This window comes from Lepidochelys kempii, chromosome 10 (genome assembly GCF_965140285.1).
Source record: "Lepidochelys kempii isolate rLepKem1 chromosome 10, rLepKem1.hap1, whole genome shotgun sequence".
Classification (NCBI taxonomy): domain Eukaryota; kingdom Metazoa; phylum Chordata; order Testudines; family Cheloniidae; genus Lepidochelys; species Lepidochelys kempii.
The window spans coordinates 24,393,848-24,419,170 of NC_136389.1; the positions used below are offsets into that span (position 1 = coordinate 24,393,848).

Here is a 25,323-nt window from a genome sequence, read left to right on the forward strand (position 1 = left end):
TATAGTGCAAATATTTGTAATAAAATAATATAAAGTGAGCACTGTACACGTTGTATTTTGTGTTGTAGTTGAAATCAATACATTTGAAAATGTAGAAAAACATCCAAGATATTTATAATACATTTAAATTGATATTTTGTTGTTGTTTAACAGTTGTGATTAAAACTGCAATTAATCACAATTAGTTTTTAAAATCTAGTTAATTTGTTTTGCATTAATCGCTTGAGTTAACTGCGATTGACAGCCCTATTTTGGACATTTAATTAATACTAAATTTGAAAAAACAAATGAAGCTTTCAGAGCAATTTGAAAAAATATACAGTCTCTATCCTTCATTGCCTTCTAGTAGGGTATCTCTTTCTTCTCCTTTGGTCAGAGCTTGCAGGAGGAATCTCGAAAGGGAACTCCGTGGTGCCATCTGTATGCAGTCTTGCATTTCCCTAATGTGAGAGAACCAGCAATGTAAAAGGAGCTTCTTTCTTAAGTTTCTAGCTCTTTCTCTTGGAAAGGGAAACTGTAAATCTGATTTCAAGGCTTGAAAGGAACAAGCACCTGAGCTCCACGGCTGCAGCAGGAGGGGGTGTGTGTGCTGGGGGGAACCTAAATACCCTCTTCAACCCTCAACCTCTTTTTATTTTGTAAAGCATCATTTAAGTTAGTGGTGTTCCCTAGAGAACCATCTCGGTAACCAGTCCTCCTGAGGCTGGCTCAGATGATATGGCTTTGATTACTTTTTGGAGTAGGAGGTGTGCATCTGTGTGACAACTACTATGCATATGTAGCCTTAATTAAAATATCTGGTTAGCCAGGAGTCTATTTTTTTTAGAGGTGCAGGGATAGGAATGACATGGGATTACCGAAAACATAAGTTTTCTTTCTTTTATACTTGATAGATGATGACAATTTGGCAAGACTGGGACATGTTGGTCTAGACAGACTAATCTAATAGAATTCTGGGGACAAGAGAGCCTTACATCTAATTGCAACAAATAATACCCTTTAGGATGAGCTAGTCTCATGATCAATGTAATCTAATCAGTGTCACTCTTTTCTTCAGTTAAGAAGAATAGGATGTCGGAAAGTTCTGCTTGCTAAACAATTTGCTTCTACTTGGCATTCCAGTCTGGATATTTATCTTAATTTTACAAGAAACAGATACCCATTCCTGACTCTGCTATTACTAAATTAACATTAATCATCTTTTTGAGTGCAATATTTGCTGCTGATCAAGTGAAAGCATTGATTTATGATGCACTATTGGTCACATCCTGGGTCCTGTGAGAAGCCCTAGTAAATGGTTTTGAAACAGAGATGGGGGGTGGGTTTCAATCGTGGTCAGGGGAAGTTAGAATTTTCCCATTATGGGTCACCGAGCAATAACAACAGGTACTCCTCTGTTTGTTACTGCAGCCTCACCGAGAGGAAGATGACTTTTGATAGTTTGGGATGGAGTGAAAGGTGGAGAGGTAAGACATAGTGAGGCAAGAAAGGAGGAGGTTGCAGTAGCTGGTCTTGTGGCTAAAGTACTTCCCTAGGAATTAAGCTTGGTTCAATTCTGGCTCAGGCACAAACTCCCTGTGTGATACACAAGTCGCTTAGGGCTTGTCTACACTGGCACTTTACAGCGCTGCAACTTTCTTGCTCAGGGGTGTGAAAAAACACCGCCCTGAGTGCTGCAAGTTTCAGCGCCATAACATGCCAGTATAGACAGTGCACCTGCGCTGGTAGCTACGCCCCTCGTGGACGTGGGTTTTTTATGCCACAACTATGGCAGCAAGAAAGGTGATGGCTGGAGGTCTGAGATCTAAGTGTGGTGTCCTCAGGGAGGCCATAAAGGTGTCAGAATTGCATTTTACTTGGGGACTCAAATGCATCCCACAGGAAACAGTACGTGTTTACCAGAGTGTGAGAGGGTGTTCATTCCACACCAGTCTCAAGAGGGTTAAGGAACTGAGAAAGGGCCAAATAGTGTGATAGACCACACATGAGAGGCTTAGGCTGAGATGAAGGTCAGATGAGCAAGTGTGGGCTGTAGTATAAACCCAGGGAGCTGGCAACAAAAAGGGACTGTAGGGAAGTAGTCTGCAGTCATTCCTTGGGAGTAGGGAGGGATGTTTGAGGCTATGAAGTTCAGTAGTCTGCAGTTACTCCTTGGGAGGAGGGAGTTTGAGCTGGTACATGCAGAGATGGAGGAGCTAAAAGCGATAGGAAGGAGTCCAGGAAAAGCACAGTTGCCAGGTATAGAATCCCTGGGCTGGAATCCGGAGCAGTGGGCAGGCCTGGGTTCCCCTACTCGCCACTAGGGAAGTGACACCACTGGGGCAGTGAATGAGAATACTGCCTGAGACTTTTTGAAAGAAAGGACTTTGATACATGGGAAGGGGAGCACTACAGTGACCTGGCCAGAGAACCTAAGAGATCATATGATGATACAGTGATGGTGATCCACTGATCATAGAGGTAAAAGCTCTCTGCATTTTAAAGAAACATGGTCCAAAGCCCATGATGACTCTCACTGAATTCAATTTGGGACTTTGGATCCAAGAAGTCTGGTTAGGAAATCTCCTTTTTTGGTGCTTTGTAGACAGGGAAAGAAACAACCCTAAAAACTGATGAAGATTTTAGTTCGTTAAACACCACCAGGGGAAAAAACACCTCTAGATTCTTATGCGTGTTTTGTATGCTTGAGCTGCATTGTGTGTTATGTAATTTGCTACTCCTTTCTGTAGTATTTCATTAATCTGCTTATGTGCATGTGTAGTAAATCTAGGTTGAAATTCTATCAGTACATAGAATATTACTGACACGAGAGACAGGGATGAAAGCAATGAGGAAGAACTGTAGCCTGAAGAGACTTTCAGCCCATCCACCTTCATTAACTTTAAATAGCCTTGGCAAGTCTGAGGTGCAAGTGGCACGGAAACTTGGAAAGCAGTGAGTTAATTGGGTAGGAATTTGGGAGCTAAGTGGGCTTTTGGTTCATATTAAAAAGGGGAAAATATCAAACTCAAGAGGTAATCTGAGTACTGAAAAGAAAATGTGAAATGCTTTGACGCTAATTGTTAACTTTATTAAAAGTCTTCTGAATTCAGTCTAGCTCAGTGTCCTAATTTCAGCACTTTAATTGGGTCCAGTGGTAAACTATGGGTGATGTAAGTCCTTAGGACTAATGAATCATGTGAACTAGAAATAACTCTTTCTCTCTTCCCTCCCACCCCCAATTGTAACTGAAATAGTTTCATGTAACATTTTAATAAAGGGAGCTGTATAATACCAGTACAGTCTGATATCCAGGTTTTTAATGACTAAAGAAGTAATGACCATTGGCTTTGCCTTGGGCCCTCAGTTCCTCCAATCAGTCATCAGCTGTTTCGTAAGCTGATTCAAATGCATGATGAATCCTTTGCTGCTGCTGAAGGTATAGAAGAACTCAAACTGTCATTCAAGAACAGAAGAAAATGCTTGTATGGTCACTATTGGAATTTTTTTAGTTTCCTGATGTAGCTAAAGAAGCAAGAGGCACAGAGAGAAATATGGACAAGAGAAGATTGGGACAAGATGGGGTGGAGATGAACTATATTATGTACATTTGGGAGAGGGGTGAAGAATTTGATCAAGGAACAAACAATTTCTGTGGATTTTGGTAACAGCACAATCTCCACTCTCCTTGCTTACAACTCCTACATTTTACTGTGCACATATCCACCTTGCTTCTTGAATTCAATGCAAAAGTAACTAAATAGTGTTTATGAAATTGACCTAACTAATTATACTGCACTCATCACCAGTGTTTTGGGAGATTGTATCTATCTTGTGAGCTGACTGTCTTAATAGCAATGCTAGTGTTCGGGCATTTTGTTATTGGCTTGGTAAATGCTGTTCTCTTCCCCCTCCCCCGCCATTTGACTTAACATGTGCATCAATATTAAATTTGTCTGGCACAGGGTATGCAAATCTATGCTGGCCAAAAATTCCCCTGCCTCCACGGTTCAATTCACTTAGAAAACTCAGTGAAAGAAAACTGTGTCCTCTCACTGATGATACAATGTGCTGGTGTGGCCTCTTTGAAACATGCTATGAGGATGCTTATTAAAAGAAAAGAAAATGATGCTAATACTCGTTGATATGAAAGTAGAAAGTAGAAAGAAAAGAAAAGGAGTACTTGTGGCACCTTTCGTGAGCTACATGCATCCGATGAAGTGAGCTGTAGCTCACGAAAGCTTATGCTCAAATAAATTGGTTAGTCTCTAAGGTGCCACAAGTACTCCTTTTCTTTTTGCGAATACAGACTAACACGGCTGCTACTCTGAAACCTGATATGAAAGTGTTATTCAATGAGAGTTCAGGGCAATTAAAGGTGACAACACAAAAAAATGTGTGTAACAAGTTACTGGTGAAAAATGTATTACACAAAAATGCAAATCTGAAGTGAAAAGTTCAGTTATGTTCTCAGTGTGTAACATACATTTAAACAGTTCCAAGGAATAATCCCTTAATCCCACAGCTCAACATCAAGAATGAAAAGTATAAATCCGCTATTATAAATTCATAACGGAGCGCATGTCACTTTGAAATTAAAATACTGAATAAGAAGGTCTGTTTTAGCTGGAAGCTGGTATAATTTCGGCTCTGTGCTTATCAATGCATACAGTTAGAAATATCTGAGATTATAATCACATGCCAATGTTTGTTGGTAAGTGAACAATTTTGAACTGCAACATGAGTCCTGAATTGAACTAAAACCTACACTTGTTTTTAACATTCTGGATCCATTTGGAGAATCAAAAGTTTGTCTTTTATTGGTGAAATCTAAATAGGTCAGGTAACGTCTCATGAGTTAGAAGGTTTCCCATCTGCTAGAGGAAGTATGGGAATATGTGCACAGATGTCCTTATCATATATGATTTAAATAAAATGGCCATCAGATCTCTGCAAAGAGGGTCAGATCTGAGACTGCTGACAGTTGGGGAAGTCAATATCCTTGCTGGGGTTTGGGGTATGAGTTATGGGTCAGGTGTGTGTTTGTTTGTTGTTTTTTTTAAAAGGATCTTGGGGTTTTTTAGAGCTTTTTTAGAACCAAACGTTTCATGGGTTCTGTTATGTTAATTTAGATGGCATAGATAGACTAAATGTGTTAGCATAACCTAGCCAGTGTTTAACATTAAACAGAGTTAAGCAAAGTCTGAGGTTTGGTATACAGAAACCTTAGCTTGCTTAGTACCATGGGAAACAAACTACAAAATTCATGCGAAATGTATTGATGTCAACATACTAAAGGAAAAGAATCAAAACAAGGTAAAGAGCATTTAAACAGCAATTGATTGTTTATGCCAAACAAAGTCCCTTTTGGGAGACAGTGAATATTGGTTAAAGCCTCTTCAGTCAAATAGTCACTTTTGTGCTTTAGACAAAACAGCTGGAGACAGAATGGACAGAAGAGATAGCACAGTAAAGATGTGGGAAATACGGTTTTTGTTTATTTCAGAATACAGGCTCAATGGTCGGTCACAGATGGATGCTTTGGGCTGGTAGGTCAGTCATGATCAGTGTTGCATATAATTTTTCCCACCCATATGCAGAATTCATTTTGTTATGTGCACCAGTATGGGGTTCGGAGTGTGGGAGGGGGCTCAGGGCTGGGGCAGAGGGTAGGTGTGTGGGGGATGAGGGCTCTGGCTGAGAGTGCACGCTCTGGGGTGGGGACAGGAATGAGGGGCTCAGGGCTGGGGCAGAGGGTTGGTGTGCGGTGGGGGTGCGGGCTCTGGGGTGGGGCTGGAGATGAGGGATTTGGGGTGCAGGCTGCCCCGGGGCTACAGCAGGGGGAGAGGATTCCCCCCAGCTCTCTCTCCCCGCAGCAGCACCTGGGCTTGCGGGGAGGGGCGCCTCTCCCTGCTGCGGCAGGGCTGGGCTAGGCCAGGAGAAGGGCTCCTCTTCCCAGCTGCAGCAGCTCCAGCTGGTCTGGGCTTGGGGAGGGGCTTCTCTCTCTGGCCGTGGCAGTTCTGGTGGAGTTGAGCCGGGCTGGGGCACCTGCGTGGCCCTAGATAGCCTGCCGTGCAGTTTACAGGGAACCTCGGTCATGACAGCTGTTGCTCTGGACCCTGGCTCATCTCTCTGGTATCCAAGGACTGGTGTCACAGCAATAATCCTTCCACCACAGCCATAGCAATGGTAAAAATTCTCTCCCTACCAAAGCTTTTCTTTTTTATACTCTATACTCTCATTATTTTGTCCAACAATTAAGCCTACTTTCTGACATATCAGTTTTGGTTCATTGACTTCAAATCCTTTGCTCCTTTTGTTTACATCATAATCTTAACACAGCCTTTGAATGGTACCAGTAGACCCTTTCTAATAGAATTAATCCCATCTTTTCTGTCACCTCCTCACATCTGTTCTTAAGCAGTTTTATATAACCAATCATTGTGACAATTCATGAAACTTGACCAACTTTTCACCCATCAGGCTAACAAAGTAGGCCTGCTAGGCCTCAAGTATTACGACAATTCTCAGTACTAGCTGGTTGGTTTTATATAATTTGGAAAAAAAAAGTTAAATTTTATACAAATAAACTGATTTTGTTCTACATAAAACTTGAAGTACAAATTCTGAAGACTTGATAATGGATCTGTCAGGTTGGTACCATTCTGAAGCACATTCCAAAGATGTTTGAAAATGTCTGCATGATCCTAGGAAGGTAAAATTGCGTGTTAGCCACTGAATCACCAAACATGTCAACTCTGGTGCTTACTAGCTTGGCCATTGCTGTAGTGTGCTCTTTAAAACAGAACTTAGTGGACAGTTTCACCCTGTGCAGCACTGTGTTGAGGCAGAAACCCGACGGTAGCAGAGTATAGGGGTTGCACTGAGGTTAATAACCTTATCAGTGGAGGCTGAGGCCCAAGTTCTGTCTCACAGCACAGCCAAGGCAGTCAGACTGGGCACTCGGGAGTTTAGCTGGGGCTTGACAGGATGGAATCCTCCATCCCCACACTGCAGAGTGCCCTGGAGCTGCTAAAATAGACTCCATGTTGCCTGTTCTCCCCATGCCATTCTTTAAATGTATGCAGAGAACGACCATTGCATCCACACAGAGATAAATCCACCAACTGCACCCTGCGCTGGCCAGCCTTGCTTCTGTATCTTTGATGTGCAGTAGTCTACCTTCTGTGCAGCCAAGCTGTCTAGCATGTGTAGGATTATGCATTTCCTGGGCAAGCTCCCTAGGCTATTCTCCCCCTCCACATGCTGCAGGAACACGTTTTGCTACAGAAAAGTAGTTTCCCAGAGCGGAGGCAGGATTGCTCCTAAGAGTTGTCACTTTGGTTGTATGAGATTTAAAAATAAAACCATTTTATTTAGGAGAGCATGACTATTTAAGCATTAGTGAATTTGCTATCGAAGGGTGCTTTCCAGTTGCCTCTGTCAAGAAGGTATAGCTAATATAAAAACACTAAAGCAAAAGTGCAATAATTACGAACATCACTTACAGAAACTTCTATTTAAATGAGACATTCCATAATTAATTATAGATAGGTCTCTCATATTACCAATCACATTTTTAGATGCTAATTGCAAAATGGTACTGCATATACCCTGGGTAATTTGTATTGCTGTTTTAATTCTTCTTTTTCTACTAGTCTAGGCCAGCTGGAATGAAAGAAAACAAAGGACCATATTTTGGTGATAAGCGTATTCTATATAGCAAAATATTTATGCCAAGATCCCAGCAGACAGACCAAATCTCTGTCTTTGTGCAGAGAGGTGACATTGAAAACATTGAAGTGAGCTGTAGCTCACGAAAGCTTATGCTCAGATAAATTGGTTAGTCTCTAAGGTGCCACAAGTACTCCTTTTCTTTTTGCGAATACAGACTAACACGGCTGTTACTCTGAAACATGAGAGAGAATACTTTATCCTACATGTACCAGCCATTTAATCTTCAGGGTTCATTGACATGCTACCTTGTACATAGACCACTTTTAACCAAACCTTGGCCAGCCCACATCCCTTCTTTCTATGCTGCATGTACTCTCAGAGAAGTGACCATGTCCTCATGCCAAATTTTCTGCTTGACAAACTTGTGCACGGAAACTGACCACTTGCCAGAATTTGGCCAAAAATGTAAATGTGGATGAAAGTCTGTTAATAGACACGGCAGAGGCAATTAAGAGAATAAAAACTTTGTATACTGATTCTCTACCTGCAGAGCTACCCTTCAGCGAGGACACAATTAATATCCTGAAAGTGTCTTAAGCCATCTCATTTAACCTTTTTTTAAAAGGCAGCTTTTGAAGAATTCTAAATGCGATTTGTCTGATCTCTCTAAATTGGACTGATAGTAAGTAATATAAATTTTAGCTTTTACAATAGTTTCAGGTCCTCTTAGCTACTCTCATCCAAAGTTTTCTGAAACAGCTTGAAATTAGATTTTTGTGTATGTGTGTGGTGAGGGTTGTGAAACTATGTTGCACATCTGAATTGCTGAATAACTGTCTTCTGTACTCCAAAAGGAATAAACATATTATATACTACATTGTGGAATCCTTAATCATACTGGTGTGTGTAACCCACACACCTCCAGGGTGTGGTGTTCTGTCCCATCTAGTGGAGGGGAGGGAGAGAGAGAGAAATGAGTCTGCTCTACAGCCTTAGCTAACAGCCAGTTGGCTTTTGGCTCATACGGTAGAGGCTCATGCACTAAGCTCCAGACTCTATCCTCATCAAGATTTATATAATTAGGCCCTGTGTGTAACTCTTACTCTTGCTGTCTGCAGAGTAAACTGCAGTCCTATTAATGTTTGGCATGTTCAGACTCTTCTGCTCATTTGTTTGTTAATGGGAACATCTAGCAGCATACATTTAGATTCCAAAAAGAGAGGTGTGGAACCTCCGTAATCGCTCCGTTGGGCCCTCTTGCTGATTTAGTTGTCTCATTTTCAAATAATAATTTGAGTCCTTGATATTCATTTTCCCCTCTACATTCATTTGTCACACAATTCTAAACACTTAAGTGGTGTTTTTATATTGCTGTCTTTATTTATACTTCAGTCTATGCCCAATGATGAAGTTTGGTCATGACCAGCTGATGAAATCCACCATGTTTCTCAGAGGGGTTGAGATGATGCTACAAGGAAAACAATTCCTCACGGAAAGCCACAAATGGTATATTCCAGCTATTTTAGACTTGACACCTGGTTTCATGTTTCTGTCATTACTCTTCATTCAGAGTCTTCTGTTTTTGTGGAGAGACTGGGGATTAATAAATCTGACATGTTCACAAGACATATTAGCCAGGGCATGAATGAATTAAAGGAAAAAATGCTACCCATCCATTAGAGGGAATGACATAGCCTGTTATCGTCACAGTGGTGAAGCAATTAGTATACAGAACTACACTATGTGCTATGCAGTTTGAGTGTTTGATCACACAATATAATATAATGAATGACTTTTCTGATATAGGAGACTTTTTTTTGGACAAAGCAGAACAGAAGCATGGAGCTTGGTCTCAGTGCAATAATGGAGTGCCTTTTTAAATGTCATCAGCCTCTACACCTTCTTGGACTACATGTTTTCATTTAAAAACCACATCACATTTTAGCACTTATACACCCGTTCTGTCTGAATGTAACAGTATTGTGAAACATTGGAGTGAAACAGCCTCTCTATTCAGATTTTAGTCATTTGAAAAACTGAGTTGGGGCCTCTTTCAGTAGGAATGGTTTAATGGTATTTTCTACTAAAGCCAGGTAATCTGTTAGAGTGAAATGTGCCAAACGGATGGTCTATAATTGAAGATAAATCATTCCGGCAATTAGTAAGAAGTTTATATTTTAAAAGATACTACTTTCTGCTTGTTTGTTCTGAGCCTGTGTCTTATTTTTACAAAAAAAGCTCCAGTGTTTCATATTTGAGAAATTGAAAAGCTGTTTAAAATGATCTCTTATTGGGGTTTTATTGGACAGATGAGGTTAACAAAATACCCATTGTTCAAATACAATTTGTAGTGGCATTGATGATTAAAGCTGGTTGGACCATGTTATGCAAAGTAATAATTTAGCCCATATTTGGCTAGTGAAACATTTGCTGATGAATGCTGATTTTCTTTGAAATTATTTGTTATTTGCTGAATAATTTGGATGAATAATCTTCAGATTGGGTGTTCCCAAATGGTTTAGTTTGATTATTCTATATATATGGTGTACAACTGGTATCCTATGTCAGATTGGATGCCTGTAATATTTTTAAACTGGAAAATAGAAATGAACAACAATGGACTTCTGGTCCCAATTTTCAGAAAAATAAACATTTATGCTAAAATTTGCCAAGCTGTCAGAATTAATGTCTTCTATTTTTATGGTTACCCAGTGGTTGTGCAAATAATTGTGAATAATGGATGACCCACTAATCACAATGAGCCCAAATTTCTGCTTTTTGTTCATGAAAATATTCGTGAAGTTGTTTTGACTGTTTATTGAGTTCTGATGTTCCAGTGTGTTGGTTAACTCTGTAAGGCAGCACTTCTTGGTATGACATGTTAGAGCTAGCTGATCATCGTCAGAAGTAATCCCTTTCAGAGGCGGCCATTTGGCTGAAATTGCTCAGGAAGCATGGTCTTTGTGGGCAGGAAGCTCAAGTTGTGGGGCAGGGATCTTGCAATTTAGGATTATTCATATTGTGAGCATTGCTTTAGAATATCTGTCCTCTTGACAGGCATGAAGATTACAAATATTAATGAATCTTCCCACACTTCAGTTGACGCTTGTTCTCCGCACTCCCACCAATGTAATATTACTGTCTGAGGTGCCTTCCAGTTGCTCAGTGTAGTGATGGTAGCACAGGGGCAAGCTGGCAAGGACTGCCCTAGGGCAGCAGAGGGGAATGAGCAGCATGTGTTGGGGTGGCCTGTCCCACTGCCTGCAGCAGGTCCACCAGTACTGTCGTTGATTGTTTTTTGAAGTTTTTGGCTCTGCTTGGATGAGTCTACCCTAACTTAGAGTGGCCATCTGTGGTCTGATGGACACACATGAGCAGAAGCAGCTTTTCTCTGTCCATTTAAATATTTGTCATTTCACTGAGACTTCCAACAAGGCTGATATTCACGTTGTGGTGATGGATGCTTGTCCCCTGAGAAAAACCACTGATCTTGCTTCATTAACTTTTAGTTTAAAAAAGAATTTAAACATCTCCTAAAGCTCCCAGAACGATGGCTGCAGTTTCACATTAGAGAATATTAGAAGTGTAGACAGAACATGAGTGGCGAAGGCATTAGGATTTTTAAAGATTAAATGTTTTTTGCTTTTCAAATTTAATTTAATTTGCTTCATGCTGAATACAGCATTGGAAAACAGTCGCCTGGAAGAGGAACCGAGCAGCAGCCGGTACCATTTGATGGAGACTCTCTGTGATGCTGCTTTGACTGCTTTCCAAGCTCGCCTGTTCTCAGTTACATGAATAACAAATAATTGAATGAAGTTGAATAATACATTTTAGTAAACTGGATCTTCCTCTTTCTGTGCAGAAGGGATGGACCTGCTCATGGGGACAGGGTGAAAGGATCTTTGTGTGGAGGGGTTGTCCCATAGCTGGGAATGGGTGCAGTATGTTCATCATCATCTCAGCAACGGCTTTAACTTTAAGCTGGCTTCAGTCAGTATTAGCTCTTAAGCAATGTGGAACCCTCCTTTTTGAGGGCTAGAATGATGGTTCCTTAGGGAGCTCTGTTGTCAAGGGATCAAGAGGGGGCTGTATAGTGGTCATGTAGGGCCTGGGCCTGGAGTTTCATAGTTTCTAGAAGCTAAATGCCCTACTCCAGTTGTTCTCACCCAATGGTACGTGTAGCTCTGGGGGTACGCAGAGGTCTTCCAGGGGGTACATCAACTCATCTAGATATTTGCCTAGTTTTACAACAGGCTATGTAAAAAGCACTAGCAAAGTCAGTACAAACTAAAATTTCATAGAGATAATGACTTGTTTATAGTGCTCTATGTACAATACATTGAAATGTAAGTACAATATTTATATTGTAATTGATTTATTTTACAATTATGTGGTAGAAATGAGAAAGCGAGCAATTTTTCAGTCGTAGTGTGCTCTGACACTTCCATATTTTATGTCTGATTTTGTAAGCAAGTAGTTTTTAAGTGAGGTGATACTTGGGGATATGTAAGATAAATCAGACTCCTGAAAGGGGTGCAGTGTCAAATATTTGGCTAAGCTCATTAAGAAGAGTTATCTTCTTTTTAGCGTTTGTCCACCATTGGAAACAAAGTATTGGATTTACTAGACCGTAAATCCAACCCAGTATCACATCTGTAATCCTCCCTAGAACTTTTTGTTAAACCTTGTAAGTAAAGAAATAATGAATGTGATGGAAAAATATTGTGAGCTAGGCTTGGCAGCTTGAGTTCATTTCTAGCTTCCTTTCATTGTTTTTGTCATGTATCCATCCTGCATATTGTAGGTGAACTTTTCTATTTTTTGCTAGAAGTAAGAACCACACCTGTGTATATTTTACCTTTCCTCAACTGAAGAATAATAACTTGATAAGATAGATACAGTTCATAGCTGAAAAATCCTTGTTATGCACATAAAGCTCTAAATAACATGAATATACGTAGGGCAGAGATGCTTCTGCCCAGAGTACTATTTGCCCAAAGGGTATAGTGCCTGAAAGGTCTCTTGAAGTATGACAACACTGTTTTCAGAAGTCTTGCCCGTGCAAGTCTATGCATCCTGAAACGAGATGTCAACACTGAAACATTGATTTGTCAAGGAAAAGGTGTGGGACTGAGTGGGTGTATTCAGTAGATGCAGGTAGTGCATATTTTTATCTGCATATCTCTACATTATAATTATCTTCCCTACCATCCATCACATACTGTAGCATCAAACTTTCATGTGCTTAGTTAGGTCTCATCTTGGCACTTACAACACTTCGGAGTCATCGCTATGTATCTGTATGTCTGAATTTTATCTCCTCAGCTTCCCAAGTGAGAGTTCTGCATCTCATGAGGATGCTTTAGCTCAGGATAATGGAATGTATATTTTACAAAGACTTCATTCCGCTTTCCAACTACGTAAAACAAAGCTTTTCTTCAGGAAGTTCATATTTTGGGCTATGATGAATCAAGGCTCCACAGTGGGTACTGGTATAAAAATTATAACTTCACTGTTGTTCTTCAGCATACCGGTTACATTCATATTGTCAGATTTTATTAGATGAAACATTATCAAAGACTCTCTTGCCTTGAGCTAGTTTGAGGTGCAAAATTTGATGTACTTGGTACTTCTGGGAAATCATAAGAACATACGAACGGCCATACTGGGTCAGACCAAAGGTCCATCTAGCCCAGTATCCTGTCTTCTGACAGTGGCCAATGCCAGGTGCCCCAGAGAGAATGAACAGAATAGGTATCATCAAGTGATCCATCCCCTGTCGCCCATTCCCAGCTTCTGGCAAACTGAAGCTAGGGACACCATCCTTGCCCATCCTGGCTAATAGCTATTGATGGACCTCTATTGAGATACTGATAACAGTCTACTTTTAAGGCCCCTTTATGAGTTTGAAGTTCATTTACAGCTGTTATGTGGCCTGGCACTCTGACACTGCATACTACAGAAGGACACTTGTTTAACCAAGATTGTTAGCAGGAGGAGTGCTGGATTTCTTGACACACATGCATATTTTTTTTCTTATTTAATTGATCTTAGTTGCTCTAGGCCAAAACAGTAGGTGTGACACTGAACCTCCCCTTAGTTGTACATGAGCTCATTAATTAAGACCACTTTTTCCCTGAATGCATCCGATGAAGTGAGCCCACGAAAGCTTATGCTCACATAAATTGGTTAGTCTCTAAGGTGCCACAAGTCCTCCTGTTCTTTTTGTGAATACAGACTAACACGGCTGCTACTCTGAAAGCTTTTAATGAAGTGCAGTGGTAGCAGCATCTGCTTCTGCTTTTCAGCCCGCAGTTGGAAAGTGCCCATTTACAGTTGACTGTCTGCAGCACTGTAGCAGCTGCACCTGCACAGATCCCTCCTACAACTTTTCTGTTCCACGACATAAGATGTTGTGAAAAGTGCACAGAATTGGTCTCCACGGTGTATTTATTTTACCCTGGTTTTTATGTTTCCCTTCTTATGAATGGGTAAGGCTCTAGCTTCCCTAATGGGAAGAGTAAGAGGGTACAAATGTTAATCTCTTTCTATTTTTTCTATAATGGAGAATAATGCTTAAAACTTTTTAATGTCACCCCTTTTCGGTATTCCTTAACAGTTTGTTTGCTTTCTTGATTGCTCCATAATGAATAGATATTGTCAGTGGACGATCTTCAGTGATATCTAGCTCTCCCTCCTGAGATGTATGTTAACTTAGAACCCATCAACACCTCTGAGTAGTTCAAACTATTCCTTCCAATATACCTCTCACTCCTCTGCTTTTAACTTCATATGCCATTATGTTTAGCTGCCTAGCTTTGTTACTCCTGAAGTGCCTTAAAATCCTTTTGAGATTTGACTAATTTAAATACTTTTGTAATTTGCAGGTTTGGTCCCTCAGTTTTTAATCCCTTTTCCAATTCATGAATAAATGTATTAAATAGCACAGGTCCCAGTATAACTCTAGGGTCATATTGCTGTTAACCTCCTTCCATGTTGAAAATTGGCCACATATTCCCTATGCTCTGTTTTCTATCTTTTAAATAGTTTCTAATTCACAACACAGCGTTCACTCTCACCTGATGGTCCATTTTCTGAGGGACTTTATTCAGAGGCTTTTTGAAAATCCAAATAAATTGTATATACCATTCCTCACTCACGCGGTATATTGTTGACTCTATTAAAGAATTCTATAGTCTCTGTTAGCGTCTAGAAGATCCTAATGGTCCTCTTGGGCCTGAACATCTGTGAATGTGGATTCTAATAGATTCTCATTTTAATTCCCTGCCGACAGCTGGCAATGGCAGTGTATTTTCTTTTGCTGGAGCAGCTTCATAGCAGCAGCCCTCTCAATTTTTGAACTGGGATTAACTTTACTCCAATCATTTGTAATAACTGTTTGAAAAGTTATCAGTCAAAGGATATAATGTGCAAAAATTTAATTGTGTCCTCGAACTCTGAAGTTTGTTGAGGTGTTGGCTATACTGCTTGAAGTAGAGAAGAAGCTGCTGTAAAGGGACTGATTAATTTGTCTCATTTTCATAGAGTCATAGAAATGTAGGGCTGGAAGGGACCAGTTGAAGTCATCAAGTGCAGCAGTCTGTGCTAAAGCAGGACCGGGTAAACCTAGACCATCCCTGACAGGTGTTTGTCTAACCTCGTGTTCTTAAAAACCTGAAATAATGGGGATTCCAGAACCTCCCTTGGAAGCTTATTCCAGAGTTTACCTACCCTTATAGTTAAAAAGATTTTCCTAATTTCCAACTAAATCTCTCTTGCTGCAGATTAAGACCATTATTTCTCATCCTATCTCGGGGGGACATGGCAAACAATTTATCGTGATCCTCTTTACAACAGCCCCTAACATATTTGAAGACTGCTATCAGGTCTCCCCTCAGTCGTCTTTTCTTAAGACATGCCCAGTTTTTTAACCTTTCCTCAGAGGTCAGGTTTTCTAAACCTTTTTATCATTTTTGTTGCTCTCCTCTGGACGCTCTCCAGTTTGTAAAAACCTTTCCTAAAGAGTAGTGCCCAAAACTGGACACAGGACTCCAGCTGAGGTCTCACCAGTGCTGAGCAGAGTGAGATAATATATAGTGGGTCTTATACACAACGCTCTTGTTAATACACCCCAGAATGATATTAGGTTTTTTTGCAGTTGTATCACATTGTTGACTCATATTCAATTTGTGATCCACTATAACCATCAGATACTTCTCAGCAGTACTACCACCTAGCCAGTTATTCCCCATTTTGTAGTTGTCTATTTTCCTTCCTAAGTGACTTACTTTGTACTTGTCTTTCCCAAATCACCAATTCTACAATTTGTCAAGGTAATTTTGAACTCTAATTCTCTCCTCCGAAGAGCTTTTAACCCCTCCCAGTTTAGTATCCTCCACAAATTTTATAAACATGCTCTCCATTGTCCAAATCATTAATGAAAATATTGAAGAGTTCCAGACCCAGCTCCCTCTTACTACTTGGAATTGCCTTCATTCAGGAATGTGATGAGGTGCCCTGGTAGACTTTAACCCCTCCTAAAATTTAGGGCTCAGTCAGTTCTCCAAGTTTTTTTTCTTGGACCTGCAAGGGTCAGCTGGCTAGTCCCTTTCACTCAACTTATATCTTCAGGGTCTTTACTTCCTCCTCAAGGTATTGAGACAGTTCACAGATCCAGCCTCCTCCTAAATCCCAGGTAAGGATCTTCACAAAGGCAGGCTGGTCCTCTTGAATCAACCTTACAGCAGTGGGAGTAGAAAATTATCCTGTAGAAGGATGCAGCCTTGTGATGCTCTCTCATCAAGTTCCCAAGCCCATCATTGCTGGGTCACCATGTATCTGACATGAGTCTGGCTGTGTCTGTCACCAAGTTCAGTCACAGGCTGTGTACTCCCTGATGTTCTCTTTTAGCCATCTTTCATTTTTGTTCACAAAGTATTTTTCACTTAGCCTTTTCAGTTGAACAGAAACTCTAACTTGGACTCCACAATTTCCACTGTCTGAGCAATCACTGACTGTTCAGTGTGAAAACGCAGAAGGTGTGCACCAATTAAAATAACATTATCATGTTCAGTGGCCAAAACAAATATCTCTGCAAGAGGTGTTTCACATTGTTTTACATTGTTTCAAGGTGGTGATGTGTCTTACAAACTTTATACATTAGATTCCTTTATTGGAAAAACATAAAGGAGCAGAGAAAAGTGAATTGTACACTGTGCAGCAGCGACTCTTCCCACTCGCTCATACCATGTTTTTTTAGTTGCTTGCTTTTCTGCTTATATATAAAACTAATGACAAAAATTAGTACTCACTTCAAACTTGAATCAGAGCAGCAAGGGAGACTCAAGCTGAATAAGTGCTGTAAAATGAAACTTTACAAAATCCCTTTAATTATTGTTAATTAGCTAAGTACATGAAAAGAACCCATGTTATGAAAGCACTAGTCCTTATAGACTCAATAAATATAACAAATTCTGCAAACTCCCACTGGACGTTTTGCCTGTGTTGGGACTAGAATTTTATCCAGAGGTGTTTCTGACTGAGCTATTACTGATACTCCCACAAAAATGCCCAAGCTATGTTCAGCAATTTTATATTTTTGAGCAGAATGTGCTTGATTAAGTTATATATAGCATGCTTTTAAAAATTCTGCTTCTCTGGTCTTTACTCCTTGAAGTAATAAAAGAAGATGTGGCATATATTTGTAAGGCATGGGTGGGGAACACTTCTACTCCTTACCATCTTCAGACTTCACTTGGCCTTTCCCCAGAGCAAAGTTTTAAAACAGCAAAAGTAAATCATGATATAGTTCTGACATTAACTAAAGTTACACTCCCCTTATATTTGAAAGAAATGGGCGAAGGTCAAGTTCATTCCATAACAGAGGTGGGCAAACTACAGCCCGCAGGACCGTCCTGCCCAGCCCCTGGGCTCCTGGCTGGGGAAGCTAGCCCGCAGCCCCTCCCTTGCTGTTCCTCCTCGCCTGTAGTTATGCTGCTGCGTGAGTAGCACAACTTGCACCCGCGCACCCCCCCAGGCTTCCCAATAATCCTGTCCTGCTGCTCTGAGTGGCATGGTAACAGGGTGGGGGAGAGGGTTGGATAAGGGGCAGGAGGTCCCGGGGGGGCAGTCAGGGGACAGGGGGCGGTTGGATGGGGTGGAGGTTCGGGGCGGGGTGGTCAGGAGACAGAGAGTGGGGGGATTGGCTTGGGGATGAGGTCCTGAGGGAGCAGTTAGGGAGGGGGGTCCCGGGAGGGGGCGTCAGGGGACAAGGAGTTGGGGTGGGGTTGGATGGGTCGGGAGTCCCAGGGGGCCTGTCAGGGGACAGGGTGTGGATAGGGGTCGGGGCAGTCAGGGGATAGGGAGCAGGGAGGGTTGGATTGGGGGTGGGTCCTGGGGGGTGGATAGGGGCGGGGGGTCCCGGGAGGGGGCGGTCAAGAGACAAGGATTGGGGGGGTTGGATGAGTCGGGGGATCTGAGGGGGACAGTTGGGGGGGGGGGAAGTGGGAGGAGGCGGATAGGGAGCGGGGGCCAGGCTGTTTGCATAGGCACAGCCTTCCCTACCTGGCCCTCCATACCATTTCGCAACCCCGATGTGGCCCTTGGGCCAAAAAGTTTCCCCACCCCTGTTCTATAAGCTACAGTATCTGCTCACCTTTGACACTTCTCTAGTATTATTATTCTCTAGTATTATTTTCCTTCTTTTGATATTCAACTAATCAACTTACGCTCAGGAATACCCTTCTCTGAATTTCAGTTGTTCATTCTCCATGAAAAGTTAAAATAGTCTACTGAAAGTCTTTACCACCAGAGATAAATTACTGTAAAGTAGGAGTAAAGTCTACTACACCTAGTATAAAATCTTCAAAATGATTACAAAAAGGTGCTGATCACAAAATAAGAGAAAATTATGCAGTTTCTTGTAAGATTTTCCCTACAGGGTAGGGAGGGGAGAGAGAAATAATTAGCAAATATCTTGGTTATAGCTAGGGCCTTACCAAATTCATGGTCCATTTTGGTCAGTTTCACATAATGGGATTTAAATATCATATATTTCATGATTTCAGCTATTTAAATCTGAAATTTCATGGTGTTGTAATTGTAGGGATCCTGACCGAAAAAGGAGTTGTGGAGGGAGTCACAAAGTTATTGTTGGGGGAGTTGCGGTATGGCCACCCTTACTTCTGTGCTGCTGCTGGCGGGGCACTGCCTTCAGAGCTGGGCACCTGGACAACGGCAGTCACTCTCTGGCCTCCCAGCTCTGAAGACAGTGCAGAAGTAAGGGTGGCAATACCATGACCCCCCTAAAATAACCTTGCAACCCCCCTGCAACTCCCTTTTGGGTCAGGGCGCCCAATTTGAGAAACACTGATCTCCGCATGAAATCTATGTAGTATAGGGTAAAGGCACACAAGAGACCAGATTTCACAGGGGGAGACTAGATTTCACGATCCATGACGTGTTTTTCATGGCCATGAATTTGGTAGGACCTTAGTTATATCCCTAATCTCATAATATACTTCATCATTAAATAGAATTAATGTTCTTGATTGGTGCTTAAATCACGTATCTTGAGTAACAATCTGGTTTCTAACCCGTTGTCTCACTTTCTAAACAAGCAAGATCAAAACAAGCTTAACTTGCCCAGCCAGGTGTAAATTAATTTGTTCTTGTGTCAGTCACTGTCGTCTTCTGATTCTGGTACAAAGAGGAAAAGTATCCCATTGCAGATTGCAAATAAATATTTGCATCATTTACCTGACTAAATGTTTTCACTCTTCCCCAGAAGAAGTAAGAATACACAGTGAAGTCAATGGAGCGATGACCATTTTTACCAGTGATGATGATTTTAAAACTTTAAAGAAAACATAAATTAATATTTTAAGTGTTTTTGAACCTGATCCTCCCCTTTGGGGAGTTTTGCATGTTTACAGACTGTTGGATTGGGCCTTCAATTTCCCAGCTTCACCAAAATGATCACTTTTGCCAAATAAACCCTGTGCATGTAATGTCTGAATATTTTCCTTATATGCACATAAATATTTCTTGTAGATACCACTGAATTTTTAAAGGTGTCTGCCTGCAACTTTCCATCTTGCTGCTAACCTTAGCTGTAAGTCTCCAGTTGTTCTTTAACTGTGCTATTAGGTCATGCTCCTGCTCCCATTTTAAGGTAGTGGCAAAAAATCATTCAGAGCACATGTGGCCAGATCCTTAGCTGGTATAAATCAACATATCACCAGTGAAGACTATGGAGTATCTGAGGATCTGGTCCATAACATTAATGCTAACACACTAAATGCTCTGCAGCAAAGTTCTGTCTTGTCCACTTAATCATTGTTTTAATCAGCTGGACCATTGGATGGTATTAATCGCAAATTGCTTGCTTGTAATATGTGGATAAGTCAAGTCATTGTCAAAATTTGTTAAAAGGCTGTTTCAATTGCAATATGTAGGCAAACTTTAGAAAGTTTAATATGTTGCCAGAGCTCCATTAAATGCTAATGTATCTTTTCTAAATAAGTGATTTCAGAGACATCATCCTTCAAGGAGAGAGCTTCATTTCAATCATTTCGCTCATCTTGCCAGATTCCTTTAGTTACGTCGCTACCCAGTGTTTCTGAAAGCATGCATGACCCTGGAGGGGATTGTGACAGTAGCTTGGGCTCTGAGCGTCTATATGTGCACATTAGAAAGGGACACGTTTGTAAGTGTTTCTCTGAGCTGTATTGTGGCTGATAGTCTGTTCATGTAAGTCTCCTTGCTCTTTGGAGTTCCCCGATGTGCCCCTGGAGTCTATGCAGGCAATGGCCTTTGCACAGATCCTTCACTTGGAGGAGCAATTCCATTATGCTTATAGTCATGAGTGGTACATAGGGATGCAGTGAAAGGATGTGATGGATTTCATAATCAAGTCTATTTACATATCCTAAGTGCTAATATTTATCTGTTTTATTTGTGCATAGTAGGTCCTTTTGCCATTGCATCTGAGCACACCACAGATAAAAGAATATATCAGTCACAGTTTAGAAATCTGAAAAGCAAGAAAGCAAAGAGAGTGCATTAGATTTAATTATCGGTTTGGTAATATTTCTCCAAATAGTCAATCACTTGGTTATTTACTTTGTATTGGAGAAATAATGTAAAATTAGATTAATGGAAATTGTTTTGGATGTTTAATTCCTTTTGGTGTAGTGATGTGAAATGCTGTCTCTGAGTATATTTTCAATGTGCTCAGTTTGTATGTAGCTGTGAGTATCCCTGAAAGGAAGACGTTTTTTAGATTTATAATTGGAGTCCCTGGGGAATTGCTCCTATAAATGTTCAGCAGTAAAATGTCCCATGTTTAATTCTCTCCCCAATATGCCTCATAGTGTCCTTAATTCATCACACTGGACATTACCCAAATCTATTGGAAGGCTAGCACTGGCAGTCACAATACCCTTTTTGACATGACAATACCTGCTAAGGCAGAAGATTTAATTAGCACCAGTGATGCGCACATTGTTGCCCTAGTTGGTTTTTTTCATAGTTTGACTCTATGGTAGGATTTCCATTGGGGTTAAGCCCTAGAAAATCCTCCTGTTGGGTACTTAAGGCTCTAAAAGTAATAACACTGCTTGCCTCCTTAACAAACAAACAAGACTCAAACACCTGTGCAGAGAGTTCTCTGCATGAAGCTGGTATAGTTCAATGGACAGAATACACAACTGGGCATTAACAGACCTGAGTTTCAATTCTAACACCAACTTGCTGTGTGACTTTGATCATAGATGTATCTGCTTCCTTTTCTCCTGCAGTTTCCCCATATGTAAAATAGAGATAATAGTTCTTAGCTGAATTCATAAGGCACTTTGAGATGAACTGTGATATATGTTTGTATTAATAATAAAGTCATTAGAGGAATGACTGACACTTTTCTAGAGATAGTGTTAGAAGCCTTGAACAGCCGATGCTTGAAATTCTTCAAAAAATAAGATACATATTTCAACATGATGGTCTATGAACAATATCAGTGTCTGAAAATGAAATAAATATGTCCTGATGTTACTACTGGGGATAAAGTAAAATTATATAACTGGTGGTGTATGCTTTGATAATCTAGTAATTTTAATTTGTGTAAAATCCAAATAGAAATTTAGCAAATGACCTGTCCATGTATGAAATATTAGAAGCCTGTAAAGAGCTTATTATAAAGTACACACAAGTATCATGGTATAAGTGGATGTCTTTTGTTAGATGACAAAAGTGGATTTTTGTTAGATGACATAAACACAATAGGGAGACATAAGGAAAATGGAACGTGTCAAATGTTGTGACTGAGAATATACACCTAAGCAAGGCAAACTCAAGGAAAGTGTCCGATGGCAAATTAAGGATGCCTTTGTGCCCGCTAGGACAACACACATAGATGCAAGTTATAGAATGCAAGACCATTCTTCAAATTTACTTCCATTAACTAATCTCACGAGGACTGGAACATGTTGCTAGACACTCCTAGGTTATCATTATTATAAATCATTAGTCATTATTTTATTACTGGATGTAATATGATTCTAATTTGAGATGGGCAGAGTGACCTGAATGTAATGTGATGAGTAGTGAATACAGAGTATGTGAGTAGAATGGGTCTGATTTGTAGAGCTGCTGACAGCTCCCATTGAAATAAATTAGATTTGTGGTAGCTCTGCACCTGTGTAAGTCAGGCCTGTGTGTACAGTGTTGCTTCATACATATACTGCATATGCAGTAAAGATGCTTCCCTTTTGTTTAATAATCCAGCTGGACTACACTGTTTCACAATAAAAGTTGGTAAATCTACATCAGTATGGTGGAGTTAATTCATTCAAATAGTGTAGAGATCTATATGGTTCATCTATAACTACTAGTTTGACTTACTTCCTTTACCTTCAAGTGCTTTGAGAAATTTCCCAAGTAGATAACTAGATGCTCATGTCATTTTTCCTAAAGATTTAATCAGCCATTGCAATTACTGGTGGTTGGTGTTACTGACTACAAGAAAACAGCAACATCTGCCTGGCTGTGTTATATGTAAAATATAAAAAAGATTCTTTGAACTTCGTACAGTCACTGAAAGTTAGAGCGGTAACCATTATGGGCCTTAAGAGGACAGAAGACACAGACACCCTCTCTTCTTTGCACATCAGTCCAATTATAGTAACCTTTCATTGTCTTTTGCATATTCTAGGATGTGATGTCCACATTCTTCCAGTTTGGGGCGTCTATCCAGCAGGAAGCCATTGTCATGCTGAAAGTGATGCAAGATTATGACTGGCATGTCTTTTCCTTGGTGACCAGCACCTTTCCTGGATACCAGGACTTCATAAGTTTCATCAAGACCACAGTGGAAAACAGTTTTGTGGGCTGGGACATGCAGAATGTGATCATACTTGATACTGCCATTGGGGATGCCAAGACCCAGATTCAGTTGAAGAAAATTCATTCATCTGTTATCCTGCTTTATTGTTCCAAGGATGAAGCTGTTTACATTCTTGATGAAGCCCGTTCCCTAGGCCTTACAGGCTATGATTTCTTCTGGATAGTCCCCAGCCTGGTTAGTGGCAACACAGAAATCACTCCCAAGGAATTTCCTTCAGGGCTAATTTCAGCATCCTATGATGAATGGGACTATAGTTTAGAAGCTCGGGTGCGGGATGCTCTTGGGATTATCAGCACAGCTGCATCAGCCATGTTGGAAAAGTACTCCTTCATTCCAGAAGCAAAAACCAGCTGCTATGGACAACTAGAGAAGACTGATAGACCATCTCACACACTACACAAGTAAGATGTTCTACTTTTTTCCTATACTGTACATGGTTTTGAAGATTATTTTTTTCAGATTAGTACCAATATATTTCCTTGTAGTAAAATAATACTTTTTATTAATCCCTTCAGCCTCTTTATAAAAGATATGCTGTATTTATTGTTTCAGAGATTTCCAGGAGATTTCTACAAAAAGGTCTGGTATGTTGTTACTTGTACTATTCTATGCATGGAACTGATGCCTTGCTCCTTGCAGTAGAGAGCTACCATCTCTTTGGATCTGGTACCTTCATAAATTTGGTTTCAGCATAGTGGGTTGGTGGGATAAATTAATTAATTATCTGTTGTGTCTTTAATCATTTCTCAAAAATGTAATGTGGAGGTGAAATTGCCAAAATACTATGCAGGCCTTGACTGAGTTTGCGTTACTCCCATTAACTCCTAGAGGACTCTAATTAGTTAATACTTTGTTCATCTTTTTACTCTATGTTAAAATGGTGATGCAGGAAATTATACAAGTCCAGGGTAATCTGGGCAACTAATAACAGACAGGAACAGAAGTCTGTTACTATTGTAGTTTTTTGCTACCTCTGCTTGTAAGTATTTTACCTTGGAAACTTATGTAAAAAGTCATCAGCATTAACCCAAGTTGACATGGAAGTATTCTCGCAATAATGTGTCACTTTTCAAACGGGAACTGTTTGTTTAGTTTCAATAAACTCTTCTCTAGTCTTGTCTTAGGGGCATTGGGAGGTTCGAGTAAATGTAAATCAAAGTCCTGACCACTTGTGAGAGAACCTTTAATAACCACACTTAACTGCATTCTGCCTCCCTGAAGTCTCCCCTGCATATGTAATTGGATATTGTATTCTTCAATACCTGTACTTACATGGTTGTGTAATGAATGATGCTGTGATGAGTACCAAGATGTATTTGAGCAAGTATGCTTGGGAAGTGTCCAGTCAAGGAACGGCAAGAATGTCGTGTGATTTAAGTGGCAATCACACAACACAAATAAAAAATATTCAAAGCCGTGCTTATGGGAAAGAATTTAAGCACTCTAGAGGCTGAAATATTTTTGTATAAACTATTCATTGAATAATTTCTAAATAACCAGGCAACATAGTAAAAAATGGAAGTCTGAATAATTCACAAACAGAGAAAGGAGCCAGGTTCTGGTCCTCCTAATTTCTCCAGTATTTTGAAAATGTGAAAAGAAAGAGGAGAAATATGTGTATAGAATTCCTAAATACAGTAACGCATGCAAAATTGTGGCTATTTTCTTTTGCTGCTAATGAATGTGACTTATAGGTATAGTATATAGAAATACATAGTTTTGAGAGAGAAATCAATACACTCTTATATTTTAAATAGAATTAAGTAATACATTTATCCACTACTCAAATCATTCTCATTCTCTTTCTCTCTCTCCTTTTTATTCCTGCTGGTATACCATATTGCGTTTTCTTTTCCAGAGTGATGACTCCTGACACACAGTAACTTTAGAAAGGACACACACACACACACACACACACACACAAAACTAGAAATCCTCTCCAGAAATACTGTGTGTGTGTAAAAAGAAAAGGAGTACTTGTGGCACCTTAGAGACTAACCAATTTATTTGAGCATGAGCTTTCGTGAGCTACAGCTCACTTCATCGGATGCATGCCGTGTGTGTGTGTGTGATACCTAATGGAATGTCAATCAGTAAAAGGGGCATTGCCCGTATGACCTATAATTTGGCTGCTGCTCAGTATCACAGTACATTCACATTAGAATATTTGCATCCACTGTGGCCAGGTATTAATCATTTACTCTGGGTTTATTAATAAGCAAAAAATGATTTTATTAAGTATAAAAAGTAGAATTTAAGTGGTT

At 40.3% G+C, this 25,323-nt stretch overlaps 1 protein-coding gene across 1 annotated transcript in view; it reads left to right on the plus strand.

Annotated features, from left to right (window-relative positions):
• Positions 1-25,323, plus strand: part of LOC140918344 (glutamate receptor ionotropic, NMDA 2A) — a 220,538-nt gene that overhangs the window by 139,897 nt on the left and 55,318 nt on the right. The window contains exon 3 of the mRNA XM_078854476.1: positions 22,868-23,460. Within this exon, the coding sequence (XP_078710602.1) occupies positions 22,868-23,460 (593 nt within the window). The remainder of the gene's footprint in view (positions 1-22,867; positions 23,461-25,323) is intronic.